This window comes from Fundulus heteroclitus, unplaced genomic scaffold, assembly GCF_011125445.2.
Source record: "Fundulus heteroclitus isolate FHET01 unplaced genomic scaffold, MU-UCD_Fhet_4.1 scaffold_180, whole genome shotgun sequence".
NCBI classification, from domain to species: Eukaryota; Metazoa; Chordata; class Actinopteri; order Cyprinodontiformes; family Fundulidae; genus Fundulus; species Fundulus heteroclitus.
The window spans coordinates 259,791-285,844 of NW_023396592.1; the positions used below are offsets into that span (position 1 = coordinate 259,791).

At 40.5% G+C, this 26,054-nt stretch overlaps 1 protein-coding gene across 1 annotated transcript in view; it reads left to right on the forward strand.

Annotated features, from left to right (window-relative positions):
* The window catches only part of LOC118558939 (protein NLRC3-like), a 33,489-nt gene extending 11,888 nt beyond the window's left edge, over positions 1-21,601 (forward strand). Inside the window, exons 2-4 of the mRNA XM_036129531.1 lie at positions 11,161-12,345; positions 17,871-17,992; positions 21,542-21,601. Coding sequence (XP_035985424.1) covers positions 11,161-12,345; positions 17,871-17,992; positions 21,542-21,601 — 1,367 coding nt within the window. The remainder of the gene's footprint in view (positions 1-11,160; positions 12,346-17,870; positions 17,993-21,541) is intronic.
* Positions 21,602-26,054: the final 4,453 nt, after the last annotated feature.

Consider the following 26,054-nt stretch of genomic DNA (forward strand, 5'->3'; position numbering starts at 1 on the left):
ATCCCTCTTGTCGATTTTCATCAGAACTCTTGCCGCAGCATTTTGAATCAGCTGAAGACTTCGAACTGCATTTTGTGGACTTCCTGATAGTAAAGAATTACAATAGTCCAGCCTTGAAGTAACAAATGCATGGACTAGTTTTTCAGCATCACTCCTGGACAGAATGTTTCTAATTTTGGCGATATTCCGGAGGTGAAAAAAGGAAACTCTGGAAATCTGTTTAATATGGGATTTAAATGACATGTCTTGGTCGAAAACAACACCAAGATTTTTAACTTTATTACCAGAGGCCAAGTTAATGCCATCCAGATTAAGTGATTGATTAAGAACTTTATTTTTTGAAGACTCTGGCCCAAAGATTACAACTTCTGTCTTGTCAGAATTTAAATGCAGGAAATTTAAAGTCATCCAGCTTTTGATGTCATCAAGACATGACTGCAGTCGAAGTAACTGATTGGATTCATCAGGATTTATGGATAAATATAGCTGAGTGTCATCAGCATAACAGTGGAAATTAATCCCATGCTGTCTGATAATTTTGCCAATCGGAAGCATATATATATAGTAAATAGAATTGGTCCAAGGACTGAACCCTGTGGTACTCCACAAGTGACCCTAGAGTTTGAGGAAGATTTATTATTAACATGAACAAACTGGAATCTGTCCGACAGATAAGATTTAAACCAGCCTAATGCTTTTCCCTTAATCCCTACAGCATGCTCAAGTCTTTGTAGGAGAATATTGTGATCAACTGTATCAAATGCAGCACTGAGATCTAACAGGACAAGTATAGACACAAGTCCATTATCTGAGGCCATGAGAATATCATTGGTGACCTTCACCAGAGCTGTTTCAGTGCTATGATGAGCTCTGAAGCCTGACTGAAACTCCTCAAGTAGGTCATTACTTTGTAAATGTTCACATAGTTGATTAGCAACTACTTTCTCAAGAATTTTAGATAAGAAAAGAAGATTAGATATAGGTCTGTAATTTACTAACTCATCTTGATCAAGAGATGGTTTCTTAAGTAAAGGTTTAATAACAGCTACTTTAAAAGCCTGTGGTACATATCCATTTACCAAGGATAGATTAATCATGTCTAAAATAGGACCACTGATCAGAGGGAATACCTCCTTAAACAACTTGGTTGGGATTGGGTCTAACATACAGGTAGAAGGTTTTGATGAAGCTAAAATTTTAGATAGCTCAGAAAGCTCTACTGCTTTTAAACAGTTCAGACACTGCACAGGTTCTAAGGATTCCTCCAATGCTGCCTCACTTACTGAGGACGAGGTAATCATGTTTGGGAGGATGCCAATTATTTTATTTTTAATGAAATCAATTTTATTTATGAAGAATCCCATAAAATCATTACTGCTAAGAGCTAAGGGGATGGATGGATCAACAGAGCTGTGGCTCTGGGTAAGTTTGGCAACTGTACTGAAGAGAAATCTAGGATTATTCTTATTCTCCTCAATTAATGATGAAAAATATCCTGCTCTAACTCTGTGAAGGGTCTTGTTATACAACAATAGACTGTTCTTTCAGATTAGGTAGGATTCCTCTTGGTGTGTAGAGCGCCATTTTCTCTCCAATTTCCAAACATTGTGCTTCAAGATACGCAGCTCTGAATTAAACCAAGGAGCCAGCTTCCTGTGAATAATCACCTTCTTTTTCAAGGGAGCTACATTGTCTAATGCAGAACGCAATGACAAAGTCATACCGTTTACAAAGACATCTATTTGTGAATTGGAAGAAACAACATTGCTGCCATCTACAGGGCATTTCTGCAATACGGAGGATATTAAAAAGGGGACAGACTCTTTAAGTTTTGATACAGCATTATCCGATAAAGATCTACTATAATGGAACCCTCTTTTGGGGGTGGAGAACTCAGTTAGATTAAACTCAAATGTTATTAAAAAATGATCAGATAGGACAGAGTTGTGAGGAAATACTGTTAATTCTTCACAATCAATGCCATATGTCAGCACAAGGTCTAAAGTATGGAGCCAAGAGTGCGTCGGTTTATGCACATTTTGAGCAAAACCAATTGAATCTAGGATAGTTTTAAAGGCTACACTAAGGTTATCACATTCTGTGTCAACATGGATGTTAAAATCACCCACTATAATAGCCTTATTAGTATTTAACACCAAATCAGATAAGAAATCTGACAACTCATCAAAAAACTGAGTGTAAGGGCCTGGTGGACGATACAAAACAACAAACAGAAGAGGTTTTATTGCTTTGCAGTTTGGATGAGGGAAACTGAGGGTTAAATGTTCAAAAGAACTGTAGTTATTAATTGGCCTGGGACTAATTAATAAATCAGACTGAAAGATGGTTGCCACTCCTACTCCTCTTCCCACAGATCTGGGAATGTGGAAATTTGAATAATTGGAGGGAGTTGACTCATTTATACTAACATAGTCCTCTTGTAGCCAGGTTTCTGTGAGACAAAACAAATCAATCTGTTTATCAGAAATCAATTCGTTAACTAACAAAGTCTTTGGAGGGAGAGACCTTATATTTAATAGACCACATTTAATTGTTTTATTTTTAGGTTCAAGGTGAACCGTATTGATTTTTATTTGGTTTTTATGATTTGTTCCTTTTAGATAAGTTTTTGATCTGTTAAGTTTTGGCCGTGGGAAAGACACCGTCTCAATAGGATAATGGATGGGTAACAGTACAGAAGCTGCAGAGAGGTGTGTTAAACTACGGCTCTGCTTCCTGGTCTGGACCCTGGGTTGTCAGCATTTAGGAGGACTAATAAATCCGGCCAGATTTCTAGAAAGAAGAGCTGCACCATCCAAAGTAGGATGGATGCCGTCTCTCCAGATCAGACCAGGTTTTCCCCAGAAAGTTCTCCAGTTATCAATGTAGCCCACGTCGTTTTCAGGACACCACCTAGACAACCAGCGGTTGAATGATGACATGCGGCTAAACATGTCATCACTGGTCAAATCAGGCAGGGGACCAGAGAAAATTACGGAGTCCGACATTGCTTTAGCAAACTCACACACCGAAGCAACACCAACTTTAGTGACCTCCGATCGGGTGTCATTACCGCCAGCGTGAATAACAATCTTACTGTATTTACGCTTATCCTTAGCCAGCAGTTTTAGGTAAGATTCTATGTCGCCCGTTCTGGCCCCTGGCAGGCATTTAACTATGGTCCCTGGTGTCTCTAGTGCCACATTTCTGACTATTGAGCTCCCAATAATCAGGGTTGGCTTCTCAGCGGGTGTGTCGCTGAGTGGGGAAAATTTGTTTGAAACGCAGACGGGTTGGTGGTGAACTGGGGGCTGAAATCTAGAGCTATGCTTCCTACGAACTGTCACCCAGCCGGCCTGCTTACCCGGCTGCTCGGGTGCTTCTGGAGGACCACTAAGTGAACTAACGCTAGGTCTATGTAGCTCCGCGCTAGAAGAGGGGCGGCTATCAGCTGGTCTTTCCATAGCACGGAGCCGGGACTCTAATTCTGACACCCTCGCCTCCAAAGCTACAAAAACACTACATTTATTACAAGTACCATTATCACTAAAGGAGGCAGAGGAATAGCTAAACATCTGACACAGAGAGCAGGAGATAAGGGGAGACTTAGTCAGAGACGGAGAAGCTGAAGTAATAGTAGGAGAGGAAGCCATTGTGGAGCTAAAGCTAGGCTAGGCTAAAGCTAGGCTAGCGCCCTTCTACCACGCCAAGAGAGCAAACAGTGAAACACGAGGAGTTCCCAAAAACTCGGTGTTCGTGACGATGGAGGTTCTTTGTCCTCTCTTTGTCCTGCTGAGATCTGAGATGAATCCTCCTGTAGCTCTGACGAAGCCTCTTTCTGTGTCGTCTTTCTGACCATCTTTATCTTGGTTTGTTCGGGCTGTACTGGGCTTATCATTTGTTTTGGCACTGCATGAACTTTGTTTTAGAACAAAGCTGATGGTGCATGGTTCACAGAATAGAAGATGTTTAAAAATCAGCCATTTGCACCTGACCTATTTAGAGAGAAATCATCTCTGTTGAACAGATGTGTCCTCTCCTAAAAGATGTTAAAGTTGTCTATGAAGGTTACAGTTGTTTGTTTGCATATTTTTTCCAGCCATTTGTTTATCATCCCAACTCTGGAAAAAAATCTCGTCTCCACAATTAACGGGTGCACAAGTCCCGATGAGAAACACCTTGACATTAAAGGCATACTATGCAACATTTTTCAGTTAATTAATGTGTTCCATACCGTTTTGGATGATTAAATGAGTCATTTCAGGTCGAACAAAGGTTTTCTCGGCCGCCCTGGTGGTCTATGGGGGAAATACCGCACTTGCAATTGCAAGAGCCCTCGGCCCGCACACACGGCTCAGAAGTCTCGTGCAAGACCACGAGAGTCGGTCTTGCTTTACGGCGAGAACTTCATGTGTTTTTGCCCTGCCATTCACTATATGCACGCGCGAAAGCAACAATAAAGAACCGCGTGTTAACGTCAAATAAACATGCAAGCATATCAAGTTTTATTATTATTATTTTTTTTTTTTTTTTATGTTGGCGAGACGCTACCGCGGAGGCCGCGGCTTGGCGAGGCGGCGGCGGTAGCGTCTCGCCAACATAAAATAAAATAATAATAATAAAACTGGCGAGGCAGCGGCTGCGGCGGCGGCGGCATGGCGAGGCGGCGGCGGTAGCGTCTCGCCAACATAAAAAAAAAATAATAATAATAATAAAACTGGCGAGGCGGCGGCAGCGGCTGCCTCGCCAAGATAGCGCTGCGGGAAGCTTGATGTTCATACTTTCACTGTGTTAGTCATTGTTTGTACTGCCGTTTTTTCGACTTTTCTCTGCGTTCGCCTGTCTGCTAAGCTCAAAACAACCGCGCCTGGCTTGACGGAGAAACCAGAACAGCTGGGCATCTTTACGACAGTGCACTTTTACTTTCGCCCTCTGGGGGGAGCCTCGCTGGAAAATCAACCCCGGTTGCATAGTATACCTTTAAGGCCATCAACTAAGTTTAACAGACGACTTCTAATCCTCTCTCAATACTTCTGATTTTCTTATCGAGAGGACGTCACCCGGGGCTTCAGCTTGTATTATGAGTTTTTCCAAGGTTGGGCGTTCTTTCAAGATCCTTGGAAGGATGTCTGATATATCAGACACCAGGCCACAGGAATATCTGGGACTTGTGGAAGTCGGTGTCGAGGAAATGCTCAAGACGCTATTGGGAAAACCCGTGGACTGGTGAAAGAACTTTGGTCAAAGACTACGGCGGGTAGACACAGCTGTGCTGTGAATGGACCAGAGTGGGAAAATAGTTTAGATAATGAGAGTGACGGGAGCAATGAAACATCGAATAGTGAAAGGATGAGTCCAAAAAGAGGAAATTCTTCAGTGAAGGCAGGTGAAGGAAAGAGGGGAAGGGTGGAGAAAAACTGGGATATGTCTGAAGAAGAAATGGAAGGGGGAAATAAGGGAGTTCAAAGAAATTGTTAGAGTTAACGAGGAGAAGGCTTTGCAAACGATCAGTCCAGTTAAACTTTCCACGATTCTGAAGAATCAAGTGGGGGACATTACTAATGCACAAGTTCTAAGGGATGGAAACTTAATGATAAATACAGAAGAACAAAAAGTCAGAGCAAGTAGGAAAGAAATAGGAAAGTATAAAGTGACAAGTGTGAGTCTCATACAAGAAGGAAGTAAATGGAGGAAGGGAGTGATTTGGGGGATCCCGATTGAGGTTTCAATTGAAGAAATTAAGTCAAACCTCAGTGTTTGATAGAGTTTGATGAAGAAACACTTCCAGAGAGAGTCTATTTAGGATATTTGACTTACAATGTAAGAGAGTATATCCCACGACTGATTAGATGCTTCAAATGTCAAAGATTTGGACATATAACACAGACATGTAAAGGAAAGAGTAGGTGTTTAGGTTGTGGAGAGGATCATGAATATGAGCAGTGCAATAAGAGCAGGCAGGCAAAATGTTGTAATTGTGGTGGCAGCCACAGTGTGGCATATGGGGGCTGTGAAGTAATGAAGAAAGAGGAGCAGGTTCAACAAGTCAGAATACGCAACAAACTATCCTATGCAGAGGCTGTTAAAATGGTAAAGCAAAGAACAAATGTTGGGGAGGAAAACAGGACGAATACAGAGTCAAACCAAATAAAATAAGATAAAGTATGTGTGCATTTAAAAAAGTTAGTGACATTTATTGCAGGAGTTATAAATGCAACAATGGAAATTAAGTCAAAAACAGAAAGAATTCAAGTCATTGTGAAAGCAGCAGCAAATCATCTTGATATTAATGAATTGACATGGGAGGAAGTGAGGGATGACCTCAGTGCTCAGGCCAGTCAGGAGGCAGCATGGATAGGATAACTATACTATGGTCTGGCTTCTTCAATGGAATGCAAGAAGTTTAATATCAAATGGACAGGAATTAAAGCATTACATTGATAAATTAGAAGAAGCTCCAGAGGTTATCTGTATACAAGAAACTTGGTTAAAACCCCAATTAGAATTTAAAATCTTAATTTATTCTCCTATCAGATGTGATCTGTGACAATCTCAGCACTGGTGCTGGTCTGATCTTCGATTCAACACACCTGCTTAACTCCAACCTCACTGCAATTAGTTTTCACTGGTTCCACCTGCTCTCATCTTCATAAGAACCCTGTACAGATCAGCTGCCAGTGCTAGTTTGTCTCATCCCATCTGTGCGAGCATCCCAGCGTTTTTGTTCTGCCTGTCTATCGGTTAACCTGACCAGATCCTGCCCTTGATTACTGAGCTTGCCTGTCCTTTGCCACCTCTGAGCCTGTTTGAAACCGAACCCTGACCGGACCTGGATCAAGTCTGTTGGATCTCCCTGTTTGCACTTTTGCTGGATCTCTGCCTCCTCGATAACGGAACCTTGACCTCCCCTGGATTACTGTCCCTGGAAAGCCCCTAACGGATCGCAATCGGACCACTGTCCCCGGATCAGTCCGCCTGCCTGTCTGCCGGCTCTCCGAGCTCTGCTCCCCCGACTCCAGGGAGTTACCAGACTGAGCACAAATTGTAGCGCCACGGGATGCCGAGCCTCGTTTCCTCCCTCTTTAATAAAGTCTCTAAACGTCACTGACCTGTGTGATTCGAATCTTGGGTCCAGATTTCCTGTACGTTACATGATCGGATTGAAGGTAATGGTGGGGGATGTGCCATTTTTATTAGGGAGGGGCTGCAGTTTAGAGTGGTTAAGAAAGGAAAAGAAACAGAATTTATAATTGTGGAGATTTGGATAAATGCAGATCCATTTATAATAATAAATTATTACAATTCATGTGAAATATTAGAGTTGGATAAATTAAAAGAAATTCAAGGACAAAATAAAAATAAAGTTATGTGGTGTGCAGATTTTAATGCTCATAGCAATTTATGGGGAGGGCAGGGAACTGATGGAAATGGAGATATGATAGAGGAACTGTTGGAAGATAATCAATTAGTATGTATGAATGATGGGAGGGGAACAAGAATAGATGTGCATACAGGAAATTGCTCAGCTATAGATTTAACTCTGGTGTCCAGAGATTTAGCTGGGTTATGTGGGTGGGATATAGAGCAAGAAACAACAATAGGTAGTGATCATTTTCCAATTTTTTGTAAAATCCTAATTTATAAAGAGAAGGGGGAGGTAGGAAAGAAGCAAAGATGGCAAAATGGAATATATTTAAATATATATGTGAGAAATACATGGATGAAGTCAATTTAAATTTAGATACAGAAAGTATAGAGGTAAAGATTAGGGAAGTTATAATGAAAGCAGCAAAAATAACAATTCCTATAGGTAAAGATAAGAACAAAAAGAAAGAGGTACCTTGGTGGACACAGGAGTGCAGTGAAGCAATGAGGAAAAGAAATCGAGCTTTTAGAGTATTGAAAAGAACACATAATTTTAAAAATGTAATTGAAAATAACAAAAAGATCAAGCAGAAGTAAGGAAAGTTATTAAGAAGGTAAAGAAGACAAAATGGAGATATTTTTGTGATACAATAGGCAGAACAACTCCTATGGCTAAGGTATGGGGAATGATTAAGAAAATGAGGGGAAATAAACCAGAGAAAACATATCCAGTTCTAAAGCATTAAGAAGGAACAGCAGTAACAGATGAAGAGAAAGTAGAAGTAATGGCAAGAACATTTGCAAAGATTCATAGTTCAGATAATTTAACAGAAATCGGAAAATTTAGGAGGGAGCAGACAAGAAGGATAAATGATTTTATTTTAGAAGGAGAAACAAATCCAGGAAATGTCATGGGTGTTTATTTTTCAATGCAAGAAATGAAGAGAGCGATAATTAGATCAGGATTAACGGCACCGGGGAAAAATCAGATATGCTATATTATGTTAAAACACTTGTTAAAACAAGCTGAAGAAAAACTTCTAGGTTTATATAATAAGATTTGGAAAGAAGGAAGATTACCTTCTAATTGGAAGGAAGCAATTATTGTGCCAATTATTATACCAGGAAAGGATCCAACAAACCCATTAAGTTATAGACCAATTGCTCTTACTTCATGTTTAGGAAAGATCATGGAAAGAATGATAACAGAAAGGATCACATATTATATAGAAAGTAAAGGACTTTTGTATTCATGTCAAAGTGGATTCAGAAAAGGAAGGAGTACAATGGATCCAGTTGTGTCTTTGGAATCAGATATAAGAAAAGCTCAGATTAAAAGATAAGTAGTAGTAGCAATATTTTTTGATATTGAGAAAGCATATGACATGGTATGGAAGGATGGGTTGCTTATAAAATTATTCAAAATGGGGATAACAGGAAGGGCTTATAATTGGATTAAAGATTTTTTGTTTAATAGAGTTATACAAGTACAGATGGGAGCAACAAGATCTGATAAATATAAAATTGATAATGGAACTCCACAGGAAGGTATTATCAGTCCATTATTATTTTCAATTGTAATTAATGATGTTTTTACAGAAGTAGATCAGGATGTCATGCAGTCATTATTTGCTGATGATGGAGCTTTGTGGAGAAAAGGGAAAAATGTAAGATTAGTATATGAGAAAATACAAAACGCTATTAATTCTGTTGAAATTTGGGCTTATAACTTGGGAGTTAAATTCTCAGTTGATAAAACAAAGACTGTTGTATTCAGTAGGAAGAAAATTCAGGAAATTGATTTAAAAATGTATGGAGAAAAAATAGAAAAAGTAAGTAAATTTCGTTTTTTAGGAATCATATTTGATCCCAAGCTTTTATGGAGTGATCATGTAAAGTATATTGAAGGGAAATGTAAAAAAGTAATAAATGTAATGAGGTGTTTAACAGGATTGGAATGGGGCACAAATAAGATACATTTAAAAAAGATTTATGTTGCATTGATCAGAACAGTGTTGGATTATGGATGTATAGTTTATAGGCAGGCTGCAAAAACATTGATTAGCAAATTAGAAGTAATTCAAAATCAGGCTTTGAGATTATGCTGTGGAGCTTTGAAAACATCTCCATCTTTGGCAGTGCAGGTGGAAATGGGGGAGATTCCTTTAGAATTAAGACAAAAGCAAATTATGATTCAGCTTGTTCAAACCTTCTAATTGGAAGGAAGCAATTATTGTGCCAATTATATGGAGTGGAAAAGCAAAAACAGACTGTTTTGCATGGCAGCGGATAAATGCAGTAGGGAAATAGGCATACAGGGGAAGAGATACTGTGCTGCGGTGCCTTACCCAATTACACCTTTTTGGTTGTTTCCTTCTGCAAATGTTGATTTAGAGGTTTATAAAGAAATGCAGATTAATAAAGATAATAACTGGGCAAATGTTGTAAAGGATAGAATTGAGAATATGTATAAATCCTTTAAAATTATATATACAGATGGTTCAAAAGATTTAATTTCAAATAAAACAGGATTTGCTTATGCTATTCCTGAACTAGATATATATATATATATATATATATATATATATATATATATATATATATATATATATATATATATATATATATATATATATATGAAACAAAGAACATCTAACAATTTAGCTGTATATACAGTGGAAATGTTAGCAATTCTCATGGCCTTAAAGTGGGTAGAGCAAAATAAAATTGAAAAAGTTCTTATATGTTCAGATTCATTATCATCTTTAATGTCTATTTTAAATGTCTCATCTGATAATCGTATGGACTTAGTTTATGAAATGTATGAAGAGTTATTTAGAATGGAACAAACTGAAACAAAGATTAGGTTTATGTGGATACCTGCTCATAAAGATATAGAAGGTAATGATATGGCAGATCATCTAGCTAAAATGTCTTTAAAACAAAGCAGATTTATGGAAATAGCATATGGTAAATCTGAAATAAAATCAATTATAAAGAGCAAAATTAAATCTGAATGGCAACAAATGTGGGATGAAGGAACTAAAGGTCGTCATCTATTTCAAATACAAAAGAAAGTAGGTAATATGGAAATAATAGGAGAAAATCGAAAAGAACAAGTAGTAATGACAAGATTGCGGCTCGGACATACTGGATTAAATAAAACATTACATATGATATGTAAACATCCAACAGGTAATTGTGAGTGTGGTATGGACATGGAAACAGTAGAGCATATAATAATTCATTGTGAAAAATATGCAATAAGTAGAGAGAAGTTAAAACAAGAAATTAGGAAATATGATATAGAGACATTAAAACTTAATAAGTTAAAAATTAAACATAAAATAAATAGAGCAGTTATTACATTTTTGAAGGAAACAGGATTATACATAAGAATTTAGATTAAAGGGAGACATTCTGGTCCACACTCCAGCATAGTAGATGGCGATAATGCATCTTAACGTTAGATGTCACCCGCCAGTAAAAATCACAAAAGAAGAAGAAAGAAGAAGAAGGGCAGTAACAGGTGCTGCTGCTCCCACTAATTAGCAGAGCAGAGTGGAGCAGGTCAGAGAGTGGCAAACAGTCAGCTGGTCCACAACACAGCAGATAGACAACTATCTGCTGCAGAGAAGATTTATGACACATTCCTTTAAAACCAATATATTTACTGTCAGTATTTGATTTTAATAGTTTCATGTAATCTAGTGTGCAAACCCCCACTGAAAAGATCCGAAATAGTCCTGATAATTTGTGTCTCACTGAAGTGTCTCCTCTTGTGTCTTTATTCAGCTGTTTTTGGTCGGTGTCAACGAGGCTTTAAAGAGTGTCTGAAGAGGAAGTTCCAATGTTTGAATGAAGGCACTCCTAAAGCTGGAAAAAAAACCTTTCTGGATCAGATCTACACAGAGCTCTACATCACAGAGGGAGGAAGTACAGAGGTCAATGATCAACATGAGATCAGACAGATTACAACAGCATCCAAGAAAACCTGTGGACCAGAAACAACAATCAGACGAGAAGACATCTTTGAACCCCCACCTGGAAGAAAAGATCCAATCAGAACAGTGATGACAATGGGTGTGGCTGGCATTGGGAAAACAGTCTTAACACAGAAGTTCATTCTGGACTGGGCTGAAGACAAAACCAACCAGGACATCCACTTCATATTTCCATTCACCTTCAGAAAGCTCAATGCACTGAAAGGAGAAAAGTTCAGTTTGGTGGACCTTGTTCATCGCTTCTTCACTGAGACCAAAGAAATCTGCAGCCTTGAACAGTTCAAAGTTGTATTCATCTTTGATGGTCTGGATGAGAGTCGACTTCCTCTGGACTTCCACAACAATATGACTGTGACAGATATCACAGAGCCCACCACAGTAGATGTTCTGCTGACAAACCTCATCAGTGGTGATCTGCTTCCCTCTGCTCTCCTGTGGATAACCACAAGACCTGCAGCAGCCGGTAAGATCCAAAGGCAGTTCATTGACCTGGAGACAGAGATCAGAGGGTTCACTGACCCACAGAAGGAGGAGTACTTCAGGAAGAGGTTTGGTGATGAGGAGGAGAAGGCCAGCAGGATCATCTCCCACATTAAGACATCACGAAGCCTCTTCATCATGTGCCACATCCCAGTCTTCTGCTGGATCTCTGCTAATGTTCTGGAGGGTGAATTAAAGATCAGAGGCAAAGAAGAGCTGCCAAAGACCCTGACTGAGATGTACATCCGCTTCCTGGAGACTCAGATCAAACAGAAAAAGATCAAGTATGAAGGAGGACCTGAGCTAAAAACACTCTGGACCCCAGACAATATGAAGAAGGTTCTGCCTCTTGGAAAACTGGCTTTTGAGCAGCTTCTGAAAGGAAACCTGATCTTCTATGAATCAGACCTGAAAGAGTGTGGCATTGATGTCCAAGATGCTCCACTCTATTTAGGGTTCTTCACTGAGATCTTTACAGAGGAGAAAGGGATGGACGGTGACTCAGTCTATTCCTTCGTTCATCTGAGCATTCAGGAGTTTCTGGCTGCAGTCTACATGTTCCACTGCTTCACCAGCAGGAACACAAAGGTGGTGAAGAACTTCCTGGGAGAACACCAGAATTACTCATCTCTGGATAAGTTCATGAAGGCAGTCATGGTTAAATCCCTCAGCAGTAAAAATGGCCACCTGGACCTGTTTGCTCGCTTCCTTCATGGCCTCTCTGTGGAGTCCAACCAGAGACTCTTAGGAGGCCTGCTGGGTCAGACAGAGAACAGTCCAGGAACCATCCAGAGAGTCATCTACAACCTGAAGGAGATGAACACTGATAAAATCTCTCCTGACAGAAGCATCAACATCTTCCACTGTCTGATGGAGATGAAGGACCTCTCAGTTTATCAGGAGATCCAACAGTTCCTGAAATCAGAGAACAGATCAGAGAAGCTCTCTTTGTTCCAGTGCTCAGCTCTGGCCTACATGCTGCAGATGTCAGAGGAGGTTCTGGATGAGTTGGACCTGGAGAAGTATAACACATCAGAATGGGGACGACAAAGACTGGTTCCAGCTGTGAGGAACTGCAGAAAGGCTCGGTGAGTCCAGATGTCTTCATTGACTGATGCTGATTCAGCATTATTGCCGTCCGGTTTATTCTTCATTATTCAGTCGGTTCTGGACGCTTTGGGCCCTGAACCTTTAACTACTTCCTTCATGCTTTGGACTATTTCAACCATTCAGATTTCTAAATCTTCAGCTCATTCAGGTCAGCTCTGCTGCAGCTTTTGGTATTTAGAGATTTTTATCTTTTAGAAAGATTCAATCGTTCAGAGACACATTTTAAACTTCAAACAGCTCTTCACTCATTGGGCTGTTACCCATAATTCACCTTTTTAGAAAATCACTCTTTAGGTCAGGGCTATTGAACTGATGGTCTGTGGGCCACTTCTGGTCCGCTGGTGATGGTAATCTGGGCCATAAATGACTTCTTTGTAAAAACTAAATAAATCAGAGAAGATCAGAAACATCGTGTGAAAAACAGCCCAGATGAGCGGCATGGTTGAACAGCCTTGGTTTGTCTGCTGTTCAGTTCCTAACCTCTAAGTAATAGGTTAGCTTTCATTGTTCTATGAAACAGTCCACAACTATATTTGTCTCCCAGTGTCTACGACTGTCACTGACATCTTCAACCCTTGGAGTAAGCCCCCCCACACACACACTGGGTAAAGCCACATAGGTGAGCCCACAAGAAGAGACATTTGGCTTTATTTGCACTTCAGCCATTGGTTAACAAACAGTTTTCTGAAGGCAGGCAGGTTTCTAAAGCTGACTGCAGAACAGAGGATGTCACTAAACAGAACAGACACGGAACTCATGGTGCAGAACTGTCTCTGTCTAAATCCGCCTCTCCAGCACCCCTACACCAAGAAACAGGAAAGGAACAACAGCTTCATTTTTAGTTTTATTTAACCAGGAAAAAGACCATTGAGATCAAGAACAATAGAGAACAAATGAACAGTGTCCTGCCTTTTGTTAAAAGACAGCAATACATTCATGGTGGGAATAAATGACATAAATAAGATGATAAACTAGTTCATAGTTTAAAACGAGTCCAAGTAAATCCATGCTAACGATAGTTAAAAAGGTTTGGGTCTGATATTTAATCAGAGTAAAGTAGTTGTAAGTTTCTGCCGGCATTATTACACTCCTTTTTTAATCAGAATCAGAAATACTTTACAGGTTACTACATGGGTTACTACATGCTGGTGCTAAATCTCACTGCAGAAAATGTAAACAATTTAATGGAAATAAAATTTGAACCCTGAAAGATGTACACATCTCTCAGTTCTTCCATTGCAGGACTGCTCCTCTGAAATAAAAATATGCAATACAGCTCTTTAAAAAAATCCATGTTGTAATTTCATGTAATGGGGCTAAATCAGTTTGATCTAAACTAAGAAATCTAAAAGAAACGATGCTGTAACTTGATTCTTTTATTAAGCCATGTAGCTTGATATAACCTCAGGTTTTGGACATATATGTTGCTCACGGGGGTCAAGTGAATGCTGCAGCTCTGCGTCTCACTGGTTATTAAGTGACTGTAGAAAAAACACAATTTGGTAACGTCTGGCACCAGCATAATTTATACTTAATGATAGCGGTGAGGAATCATTGAGGTGGGAGGATTTCCCCTGTTGGTGCGCTGCGTGTCAGAAATAAACAGTGAGGAAAAATGCATCAATAAACAGTGTAAAGGGCTCCTTTAGAGGGAAGAGGAGGAATGAGGGTCTGAGCTGAAGCCCCTTCAGTTACAAGTTCCTTAAAATGACCCTTACAAGTGGACACCTAAATTAAATGTAAGGTAATTATGTGCACCTGAATTCAAGCACATGGTGACGCATCAACACCCCCCCCCCCCCCCCCCCCCCCCCCCGACTAAGTGGTGTTAACGGAGCTGAGAAAGCGTTCATTTAGAGCGTATTTGATCCTGTCTAAAGACACCAGGCTACAGACTTCAGCTGAGATGCTTTAGCAGCTGTCTAAGAGCTACTTGATGATTTTGTGGAGTTGGATTTCATCATCAACCATGATTGATAATTTAATCATGTTCACCATCAGACTGATTGACTGAAGGTTGTAACTCAGAAAATAATAACTGATTACTGAGTTATTAATTAAAAGGAAACAGTGATTTTATCAAGTTGCAGCAAACAGAAACAGAGCAAAAGTAAAGCCACCCTCAGCAGCAGCAGCAGGAGTAGCAGCAGCAGCAGCAGCCTGTTGCTCTCCCAGCTCTGCTCTGATCTCAGCAGCACCTTTCACATTGCTATAGCAGACTACAGCTTTGGGCCCTGAACCAATAACACATAACACACATAAGCCAAACACTAATGCTCACCCACACACAGAACATCAGCCATGGCCTTGTGAAAGAGGGCAAAGTGGAGCCTGGTAGCAGGTGGAGCTTACCTGAATCTGAGCCGGCCTTCTCCTTTGCCTCCATCTGCAGGTGTGAGTGGCTTTAATGCTAAGAGTGATTCAGAGCTGATAGGTCTGGCTTTAAAACACAAGAGGCCTTTGCTCCACAATGTTCTCATCCAGCACTACTGACTAGATAAAGGAGCTATTCACTTACTTTATGGGATCTAACATGTCAAAGCATTAGGACCACTTTCCTGTTAGTGGAACTTTAAAAACATTTCAGAGTTCAAGGGTCACATTTAAAATACATAATAATGAATAAATAATGAATGGAGTATAAATCTGAAAACATTGTCCACTAATCTACCATTTTAGTGTGTGGTGGCACAAGTGAGTCTAGAGTCAAGGCATCTATCAATTTTAATATAATTATGTAGATATGATGATTATTATTATACTCAATGTTTATCATAAAACAATAAATGAACCAAATGTTTTTGAACTTGATAATCATTGCACTTTAACAAGCTGCAACCAGCTATAAATGGTTGTAACAAAATCTTCTCTTGCAGCAATATATCAAGCTAAAACAGACTTTGTAGTAAATGAAATAGGGCTCCCTCCACTGCAGACAGCAGCAGGTAGAATGCACTTCAGCTATTATACCACTGAAGAAGTAAAGTGCTAAACTAAGTCAGCCACTGGTAAACTCCTGCAGCGGAGAGCATGCTCTGAAGAAAAGCTGCTTTATTGATGCAGTTGTAGTAACACATTGTGTTCTAGTGGAAGTAACGTAACGCCGTTATCTGTTACATTAAGTCATGACTCTCTTTACTAAATGAAAACTGGAGCCTCCTGTTTTCTTTTTGATACATTACCAGTAATTTTACCCAGTTTGGTCACTTCCAGTAAAAGGAAGAGGCGCCACTTGTATGTATAGTTAGAGATGATTTGGAAGTGAGATGAAGCCAAAACAACCATAGTGTATTATCACTAGACTCACATATGTCTAGAGATAATCTGGTGATAATTTACATAGAGGAGACGGCCAAATGCTACCATGGACATCTAGATAGATTTAGTCAGTTCTGTTGATTTACTCTAGATGATCTTTCTTCATCTTTGTGGTTAAATGAAGCTTTTAACCAAAGCAGAGACACAGCAGCTCTGCAGTAGAACCAAGACCTGAAGAGACTGAAGAGATTCTCTGTGTGGGTCAAACAGGACATTGATGTGAAGAGCAGATGTTCATCTGATGATGACATCACTGTTTAGTCATCATCTTTTAGTCTGTTTATCAGTCTTTATTAGTCTGATTTAACTACAACTGATCTGATTCTTTCTTTCATCACAGACTAGTGGGCTGTTGGCTCTCACAGACTGAATGTGAAGTTGTGGCCTCAGCTCTGAAGTCCAACCCCTCCCTGACTGACCTGGAAATAGATCAGATCTATGATGGAGGGAGAACCTTTGGAGACACTGAGATGAAGCGTATCTGTGAGATCCTGGAGACTGCATTCTGTAAAGTAAAGAAGCTGACGTAGGTTTTATCTTAACTGCTACTTTAAAACTTATTTTAATTCTTTACAGACAACCTGCTGTCCAAATGTTTTGCCTTGTCAATTATATATTTTCGTGTTTGAGATTTTCAATATTGAACATTTAACGCGTAAAATGTTTTGGACTGAAGAACAAAAATTAGGAAAATAAGTCAAATGATGTGAATTATTGATGGAGATGTTTTCATTTGATTTGGGACAGATTTAGATAACAAGATCAGATAATTTAGCTTTATTTTTCATTTCTTTGTCACATCTTTACATAAACATTAATTTCTGTTCCTCCAGAGTAGTGCCAGGATCACATTCATACACATAAACAGTAAAATAAACATGATAAAATAGCATTATCTAAAAAATTAATGTCTGAGAGAAAATGTAAACTAAATCAAAGCGACGGCACCAGCAGGTTGCATGTTCTCCCTGTGCATGCGTGGGTTCTCTCTGGGTACTCCGGCTACCTCCCACAGTCCTAAAACATGACTGTTAGCTTAACTGGCCTCTCTAAATTCTCCTTAGGTGTGAGTGTGTGTGTGAATGGTTGGTTGTCCTGTCTGTCTCTGTGTTGTCCTGTGATTGGCTGCTTACCTGTCCAGGTGAACCCCGCCTCTCAGCCACTGACAGCTGCAGATAGACACCAGCAGCCCTCAGGACCCCAGCAGGGATAAGCCTGTTGGAAAATGGTTGGATATATGGCACCAGCAGGTTCCAGCAGCTCAGCTTTGTCCTGAAGCTGCTGTTCTGTTGGTGCGGCTCAGAGAGGAACCGTCCTCTTCAGTCTGACAGCTCAATCAGACAGAACCAGAACCAGGACCCAGCAGTGTGGCTATTAAAACTACAGCACAATATTGAAAAGTAAAAAGCTCTACTGCAGCAGACGCTCTCTGGACTCAGCGGTACCATTCAGCAACAAGCCAACAAGTTTGAGCACCAAGAAGGAAACCAAGTAAAAATTGAAGAATCATCATTTCTATTAGTCTGCAGACCATTTCTGCCTGGCAGACCATGATCTGGCTCCAGCTGTTCTCCTCCATCCTCCTCCTCCCAGGATGTGAAAAAGGAGGTGCTGGGAGCCCCATCAGCCCGGATGCTCTGTTGGCTCCTCACTTTAAATCAGCGCTGGAGAAGATCCAGAAGAACGCCGAGGAGTCAGAGACGCTTCAGGACCTGGTGAGGCCTCGCTCCGGGCCGACGTCCCTCGCTGGTCTGCCGGCTGCTTGGAGCACCATGGCCAGCATCAGGAGTTCAGGCGCTCCACAGCTCCTGGACCCTACATTTGCTCCTCCATCAGACTCCTCCTCCTTCAGCCTCCTCCTCCATCAGCCTCCTCTTCCTCCTCCTCCTCCCCCATCAGCCGCCTCCTCTTCCTCCTCCTCCACCATCAGGCTCCTCCTCCTCCTCCTCCCCCATCAGCCTCCTCCTCCATCAGCCACCTCCTCTATCAGCCTTGTCCTCCTCCATCAGCCTCCTCCTCCTCCATCAGCCGCCTCCTCCATCAGCCTCCTCCTTCATCAACCTCCTCCTCCTCTGCTCCTTCTCTCCTCTCTCCCTCTCTCCACCCTCTCTCCTCCCTCTCTCCTCCCTCTCTCCTCCTCCTCTCCACCCTCTCTCCTCCCTCTCTCCTCCCTCTCTCCTCCTCCTCTCCTCCCTGAGGAGGAGGAGAGAGGAGACTGTTATTTTAAAACTGTTTAATCTGATGTGGGAGACGGGGATTATTCCTGCAGCATGGAAACAGTCAGTTATAATTCCTGTGTTGAAGCAGGTAAAAATGCAGCAGAGCCTTCAAACTATAGGCCTATAGCTCTCAAATCTCAATTAGGGAAAACAATGGAGAGAATTGTAACAGAATATCATCTTTTCTAGAAAGTAAACATTTATTCTGTCCTTTTCAAAGTGAATAATTTGTTGAGATATCTTTCTGGACAGGAATGGTGAGCTTCAAGAAGTGCTGTTGGCAGTTTATCAGGCTCTCATGAGATCTTCCTTGTATTATGGGTGTATAGCATTTATGGCAGCTGCTGACAGTCATTGGAGAAAACTTGATAGTGAACAAACACAAGCGTTACCAATATGTTGTGGAGCTTTCAGATCATCTCCTTTAGCTGCTTTGCAGGTTAAAACTGGTGAGCTTCCTTTAAGCTTAAGAAGATAGAAGCTAATGTATGTGTACTGGATAAATCTACAGGGACATAATTATGGTAATACAACTAAGGCTGAGCTGCAAGACTGTTGGGAACATCATAAATCTGATTGTAAAAGCTTTGGATGGATTGGGGACATAAAAGCTCCACATTTGGCTTTGGAGCTTTTATGTCCCCAATACACCTTAAGTTGGTTACCACCAGCCAATAAAAAAAAACAAAAACAAGCATAGAAACAGGCCTGCAGCGTAGAGTTAGCTTGGGTTTTACCAGCTTTAGCTTTAATTAATAAGCATTTAAGCAAATATTATTGAACTGGGATCTCGGATTGACACCCTGAGGGTTTTGATTTTGCTGTTGTATGCAGAGAAGTGCTTGTTACTTGTCTTTATTTAAAGGTCATAAAGAACATTTATTTATTCACCTTTTTATTTTCCTAAATAAAGGGGGGGTTAACACTTTATAACTTGTGTCAAATGGTGATTTAGTCTGTGCCTCATTATTCCAGTGTTCAGTGTTTAGTGCTAAAACCTAATACCATGCATAGATCTGTAGTCCATGTTTGCACTGCAAGTTTGCTGGTTCAAATCCCACAGGCTCCTGCCCTGGGTCCCTGAGCAAGACCCAAAGATGTGCTGAAAAATGCAGATGATTCTTATTTAGTCCAAAGCTCTGAGCTGCCCTCAGGTCTTCAGGAAGGCTGAACCACAGCTGAGGGCCACAGGTGGAGAAAGTCTCCTCATGATAGGTTTTAGTTCTCACAATGAGCCACCAGACACACAGAGACCCACTGAGAACAACTGAGCCAGTATGATGGAGAACATGTGAGCCCAGCAGCAGAACATGGAACCAATGTTCAGTGATCAGGGACTGAAGGGGCAGAACTTTAACCAGATGCCATATTTCCTTAGAGAAAAGCCTCCATGCAGGCTGCTGCTTTAGCTTGAAGATGAATCCAGAACAATGTGAGCTGAAACCCTATAAAATGATCCATGTTTAGAACATTGTGGCTCTGAGAACCACTGTTCTAGCAGAACCCTGAGCCAGACTAGAAGACAGCAGCATTTTAAACAGACGCCAGAGCCATCAGACTTAAATATCTAGCAGCAGCAAGTGATCATGGATGGATTTATGTTCAAGTAGAGTTTATTGTTGGCTGGTAATCTCCAAGTACTAGTGCTCCCCCAACCCTAACCCCAGAACATCTTCATCACCAGCCGCCACTGCTGAGAACCACACCTTGATCTTGACCTTCACACGTCATGATAACATGTTCTGGTTCTGCTGGCTTTAACTCTTTACATCAGTTCTACTGGATCACATATCAGACATCAGTTCATCAAGTTTCTGGGACTTTTACATTCAGGGACATTCATTTTCTACATTTTATCATTTATTTGTTCATGTTTCAGTTTTAACCTGTATCCTGGTGGCTTCAGCTCACATCTTTTATTCTTTATTCAGATTGCAGCGCTGCAGTTTGTCAGAGATCAGCCGTGATCATCTGGTATCGGCGCTGAAGTCCAACCCGTCCCATCTGACAGAACTGGACCTGACTAACAACAACCTGAAAGATTGTGGAGTGAAGGAGCTCTGTGGTTTCCTCCAGACTCCCCTATGCAAACTACAGACACTGAGGTCAGACTCCATGTTTTAGTTCTGATATTTGTGATGTGAAAGTTGTGTTGACACTAAACTGCAGACATCTGGCTGATATTCTACTGATCCACACTGAGGATCTTCATGGTAAAGTCTGCTTTATTCTTCACTGCTTTGCTCCATTTAAACTTTCTTTCTTTTTCTAACTTCCTGTCAGGATTTATTCAATAATCAGCAGAAAACATGAAACAATGAGCTGAATTTCAGTTTAGAGTTGCAGCTTTTATCCAGAACTAAGGAAGAGGAGGAGAGAAGAAATAAAATACTGATGTTTCATTTATTTGAAGGTTTTTAATCTCTTTAAACCTTCATCAGGTCAGTTTTTCTCCATTTTCTACAGGATGATTTTAAAATAATTGAATAAGTGGATGTAATTCAGCTGAAAACCAAAGTTCAGATCTTCTATTGTAATACATCTTTGCTGAGTTTGTTCCTGGACTTGGAGCCAGTTTTTAATGTTGTCTATCTGTGTAACTGAGTCTGAGCCCTGATCTCAGGTCAGAAGCGAACAGCATTGGGACCCCCAGTGTGTATAATTGCCCCTCATGTGAAGCGGCTCAGAGGGGATTCAAGCCAGTTTAGAAAAGTCAATTTCAGCTCCTGGAATCTGTCTGACAGGAACAAATCTATAATCCCTGATTGATGCTTCAGCACTTTTAGAAGCTCTGCAAGGATTTTACTGACTAAAACACTCAGACACAACATGTCACAGTACCAGGTTCTGCTTCTGGGAGCTTCAGCTCCTAAAGTCAGTTTACATGAAATATCCTCCATGACATCATGTTTTTATGGCTGTGGAATCATTAAAATAGTTCATTTATCTGCATTAATCTCCATTTGTTCATAGTCCCTCCACAAAAATCTTTCTTATCAACAGCCGACATCTTTTATAAAACTCTTATTTTTCCCCTTACTGTAGAGCGTGGATGTTGGGATTCACCTTGTGGATGAAATGATGTGTAAAGGCCAGTTTAAGTAGCTGCTTGAGGGCTGCATATATGGAGCTCAGAATAATACGAGTGCCCACATCGCCATCTTACCGGGGATCAAATGAAGGAGTATGGTAAACTCAATAAGCTAAACACAAAGGCAAAAAATCAAGACAACAAACAGAATGGTCTGTTTCTGAGGCTGAAGGAGAAACAGTTGTGATTACAGTTTAAAATGGTCTTAAACGGTCAAAGAGGGTGTGTCCTTTGGTAAGTGGAATCTGATCAAACTTACTAAAGAAATCAACTCACTGGTTGGAAAAGTAAGAAATGTTAAAGTGTTAAGGGATGGACCTTTGCTGATCATTTGTAATGATGTTCAACAAAAAGAAAGTGTCCTGAATATAAAACGTCCTAGGTGAGAATGTGAAGGGGAGAATGTTAGATAACAGGAAATATGTGTGCAGCGTTATTTCAGGTATTTCTCCTGATGTGCCAGTTGATGACATTAAATCTAATTTATCAGGAGGGAAAGTAGTTGAAGTCAAACGGTTGAAAGAAAATGGAGAAAGGAGCGATAGTTTTTCTATCATGGTAATGTTTGAAGAGAAAACTCTAGCAGACAAAGTGTTTGTGGGATATATGAGTTATGATGTTAGACCATTTATTCCTCCACCACTGCGATGCTTTAAATGTCAAAGATTTGGTCATGTGGCGGCAGAACGCAAGGGGAAACAGAAGTGTGGGAGATGTGCTGGGGAAGATGAGTATGGGAAATGTGAGGAAGGAGCTCCTTTGAGATGTTTTAATTGTGGAGGTGAACATAGTTCAGGTTTCAGGGGATGTGTAGCTAGTAAAAGAGCTGTGGAAGTACAGAAATTTAAAATTACTACTGGGATCACTGATGCAGAAGCAGCTAAAAAAGAGCTTGTTCCACCAATGATGCAGCCAAAAAAAGTGACAGGGGTAAAAGAAGGAAGTTCTGAATGACTGGAATGCAACAAGATTAAAGATGACACTCTACTCACGAAGAAAGAGGATTTGGTTTTATTCATGGTGGAGTTTATAAATTACACTACTCAAAGGAAAACAGAAAAAAAAATAATTGTGAAGGCAGCCCAAAAGTATCTTGATTTTAAGAATGCTAGCTGGGAATCAATTAAGGAAAAACTGAACGAGACGCAATCTTCTCTGCCTCAATCATGCAGCGGTGGCCCTTCTTCATGTTAGTTATATTCCAGTGGAATGCAAGAAGTCTCATTAGTGATGGTCTAGAGTTTAAGACATACATTTCTGGTTTGAAAATTAAGTCTCATCTTATTTGCATTCAGGAAACTTGGCTTAAGCCCCAATTAGATTTTGTAATTCCTGTATATACAACTATTAGGAATGATGGAAAGGAAAGACAAGGTGGTGGTGGTGGGGGTGGGGGTAACTTTTGTGAAAGATGGTATAAGATATAAAGTAGAATTAATAGGGCAGGATTATGAATCAATAGTTGTAATTGATGAAGATCAGGATAGGAAATTATCAGATTTCACTAATAAGAGAAAAGTTTCAAATCAACATCTAGATCTGCCTTTTACTTTGTATGAGCTGAAAAAAGCTATTTTTAATGTAAAACAGTCAACACCAGCAAAAGATGGAGTTTGTTATATAATGCTTAAACATTTAAATGATAGATCTCTGACTGTTATTTTATAACTGTTTAATCTGATGTGGGAGACGAGGATTATTCTTGCAGCATGGAAACAGTCAGTTTCCATGCTTTCTCCTCTCCAGTTTTTTCACTGGAGAGGAGGACTAAAGGGAGCAGAGGTCCACTTTGATCAAGGAAACCAGGATCAGGCCAGGAAAGGAGTCCATGGGGTCTGGTTGGCTCAGTCCCTCACAGTAGTCACAGAGCAGAGCGTTTCTGTTAGCATTATTATTCATCTGGACCAAGGTTCCTTTTTAGTTTATTATTTGCTCTTTGAGTGAAGCCACCACTGAGTTTGGTCTCCATGTTCACAAGCTAAATAAAGGGGGGGGGGGGATATTGTTAACACTTTATAACTTGTGTCAAATGGTGATTTAGTCTGTGCCTCATTATTCCAGTGTTCAGTGTTTAGTGCTAAAACCTAATACCATGCATAGCTCTGTAGCCCCCGTTTCCACTAAAGGTTTGCTGGTTCAAATCTCAGAGGCTCCTGTCTTGGGTCCCTGAGCATGACCCTTAGAGCCAGAATGCTCCGGGGCACCACTCAGTGGCAGCCCACTGCTCCCTGAGGGACGGGTTAAATGGAGAGGACACATTTCATTGGTTTCCAAAGATGTGCTGAAAAACTCAGATGATTCGTATTTAGTCCAAAACTCTGAGCTGCCCTCAGGTCTTCAGGAAGGCTGAACCACAGCTGAGGGCCGCAGGTGGAGAAAGTCTCCTCATGGTAAGTTTTAGTTCTCACAATGAGCCACCAGACACACAGAGACCCACTGAGAACAACTGAGCCAGTATGATGGAGAACATGTGAGCCCAGCAGCAGAACATGGGACCAATGTTCAGTGATCAGGGACTGCAGGAGCAGAACTTTAAACAGACGCCATGTTTCCTTAGAGAAAAGCCTCCATGCAGGCTGCTGCTTTAGCTTGAAGATTGTTTTATGAAATGTTTACTTCAGGATCGGGAGAGATTGGCAAACACAAATAAGGACTCAAACACTGTTTCTGTTAGAATATAAGGCACACATTTATTATTATTCCCCACAGAATACAGCACATCAAAACAATTAGCTCTTCACACACGCAAAGTAGCAAGCATTAAAGCAACAAGCTTTCAAACAAACGTGACGCTCAACAGATTCTCAGACTCAGCTCTTACCATTGACACGAACTGGGAGCCCTCAGCCCTAGGTTAAGATCAGCGTTCACGATGCCACTATCCACACACGAACTCACGGCAGACTCACCGGGCTGAGGGCAGTCTCCTCTTTATATACTTGTACACAAAGAGTCAGATGTGGAGCGAGAGATGGCCACACTTGCTCCACAGCTGCCCTGCCTACCAAAGCGAGTTTCCAAAAACATCAACCGTTCCCAGCTTCTCAGCAGTGTGCAAAGCAAAATAATATGAGTGCTCTCAGAATACAGCAAATATAAACAAAATAAGAAATACAGAATCAGTCTTTCCCACAACACATTGTCATAGGTTCCCACCACAAGTTAAAACAAGTTATAGCAAAATAACACATGTTGTTCTTAGTTTTATGTGAACTCAAAAACAAGTAATATAAGTGAAACAAGTTATATAACTGAGCAGGTTTTCCCATAATACATTGTTAAAGAGCAAAATAATTCTTTAATATATCACTCCACCACTTGGTCTTTGACAATCCTAATTTTGGGAAAACCTAATTTTGTAAAAACCGTCCCCAGGGTTGTTCTATTCCCAAAAGTCCAATGCTAGTTGACCACTGAGAATCAGTATAGGTATCCCATAATTCAGTTACCTGATTAAGAAACTCAACTCTATTATTTTCTTCCATTACCACACGTCTGGTGTACCAACGTTGTCCAACAAACAATCTACTTCAAAAGTATCAGTAGGAACTGTGGTGTCAATCAGTAGTTTAGCATGTTCTACCCCATACCAACCATCTCTAATTTTCATGGTGATTTTCATAGTACAGCAGTGTTATACAACCTCCAATTTAACTGCTTTTTAACCCTTCTAAAATAAAGACAGGTGCAAACATTACATAAGGTTAACACTATAATAACAATAATGAGCAAAAGCAAGGGAGGTACTACATAGTTTCGAGCAGTAACAGACATTTCATCAAAAATGTCCCACCAATGATGTGCAGATGATTGCTCTATTAACTTAGCCGCATGCAGAACCTGTCCTTAGGCCATAAATGTAGACACCTTTAAGGTGGAAATGTTGGACCTGTGTGATTTAACTAAGCAATTTAGTTCCGTAGACTGATTCAATGCGCATTTGAACCAATCCAGGGAGATAGTGAAATTGGTTAATTGATAGGTCACGTTATTCCAACCCCAGATGTATACATCAAAACACCCAACGAAAGGCACCTGAGGTAATTGAGGATGACTCTTTATTGTTTCTGTAGCAGGTTCATGAGTCCAATCACATAACACTTCGTCTCCGGTTAAACATGGGTTAAGATTTCCTTGTTGTAGCATACATACCATCCCTTTATCAGCAGTCTCGCATAGATCCAGGTCATAGGTGTAGTTTGTCTGTGGGCCAAACCAATCACCATCCAGTTTCAAAAACCAATACCCCTGTACAGTTACTAAGGGCAATATATAATAATGAAAGACAGTAGTACTATTGGTAACATCATTTTGTGTCCAATGTCCTTCACACATAGTAGCATTACAATAGGTCTTCTGTGGTTCTAGTTGTAACCACCTTTTACTACTAATGTTCCATAGTTGTCTCCATTCGTGGAAATTTCCGATAGTAACCACACGCTTAAACCATCCTTGTTGTATATGAGC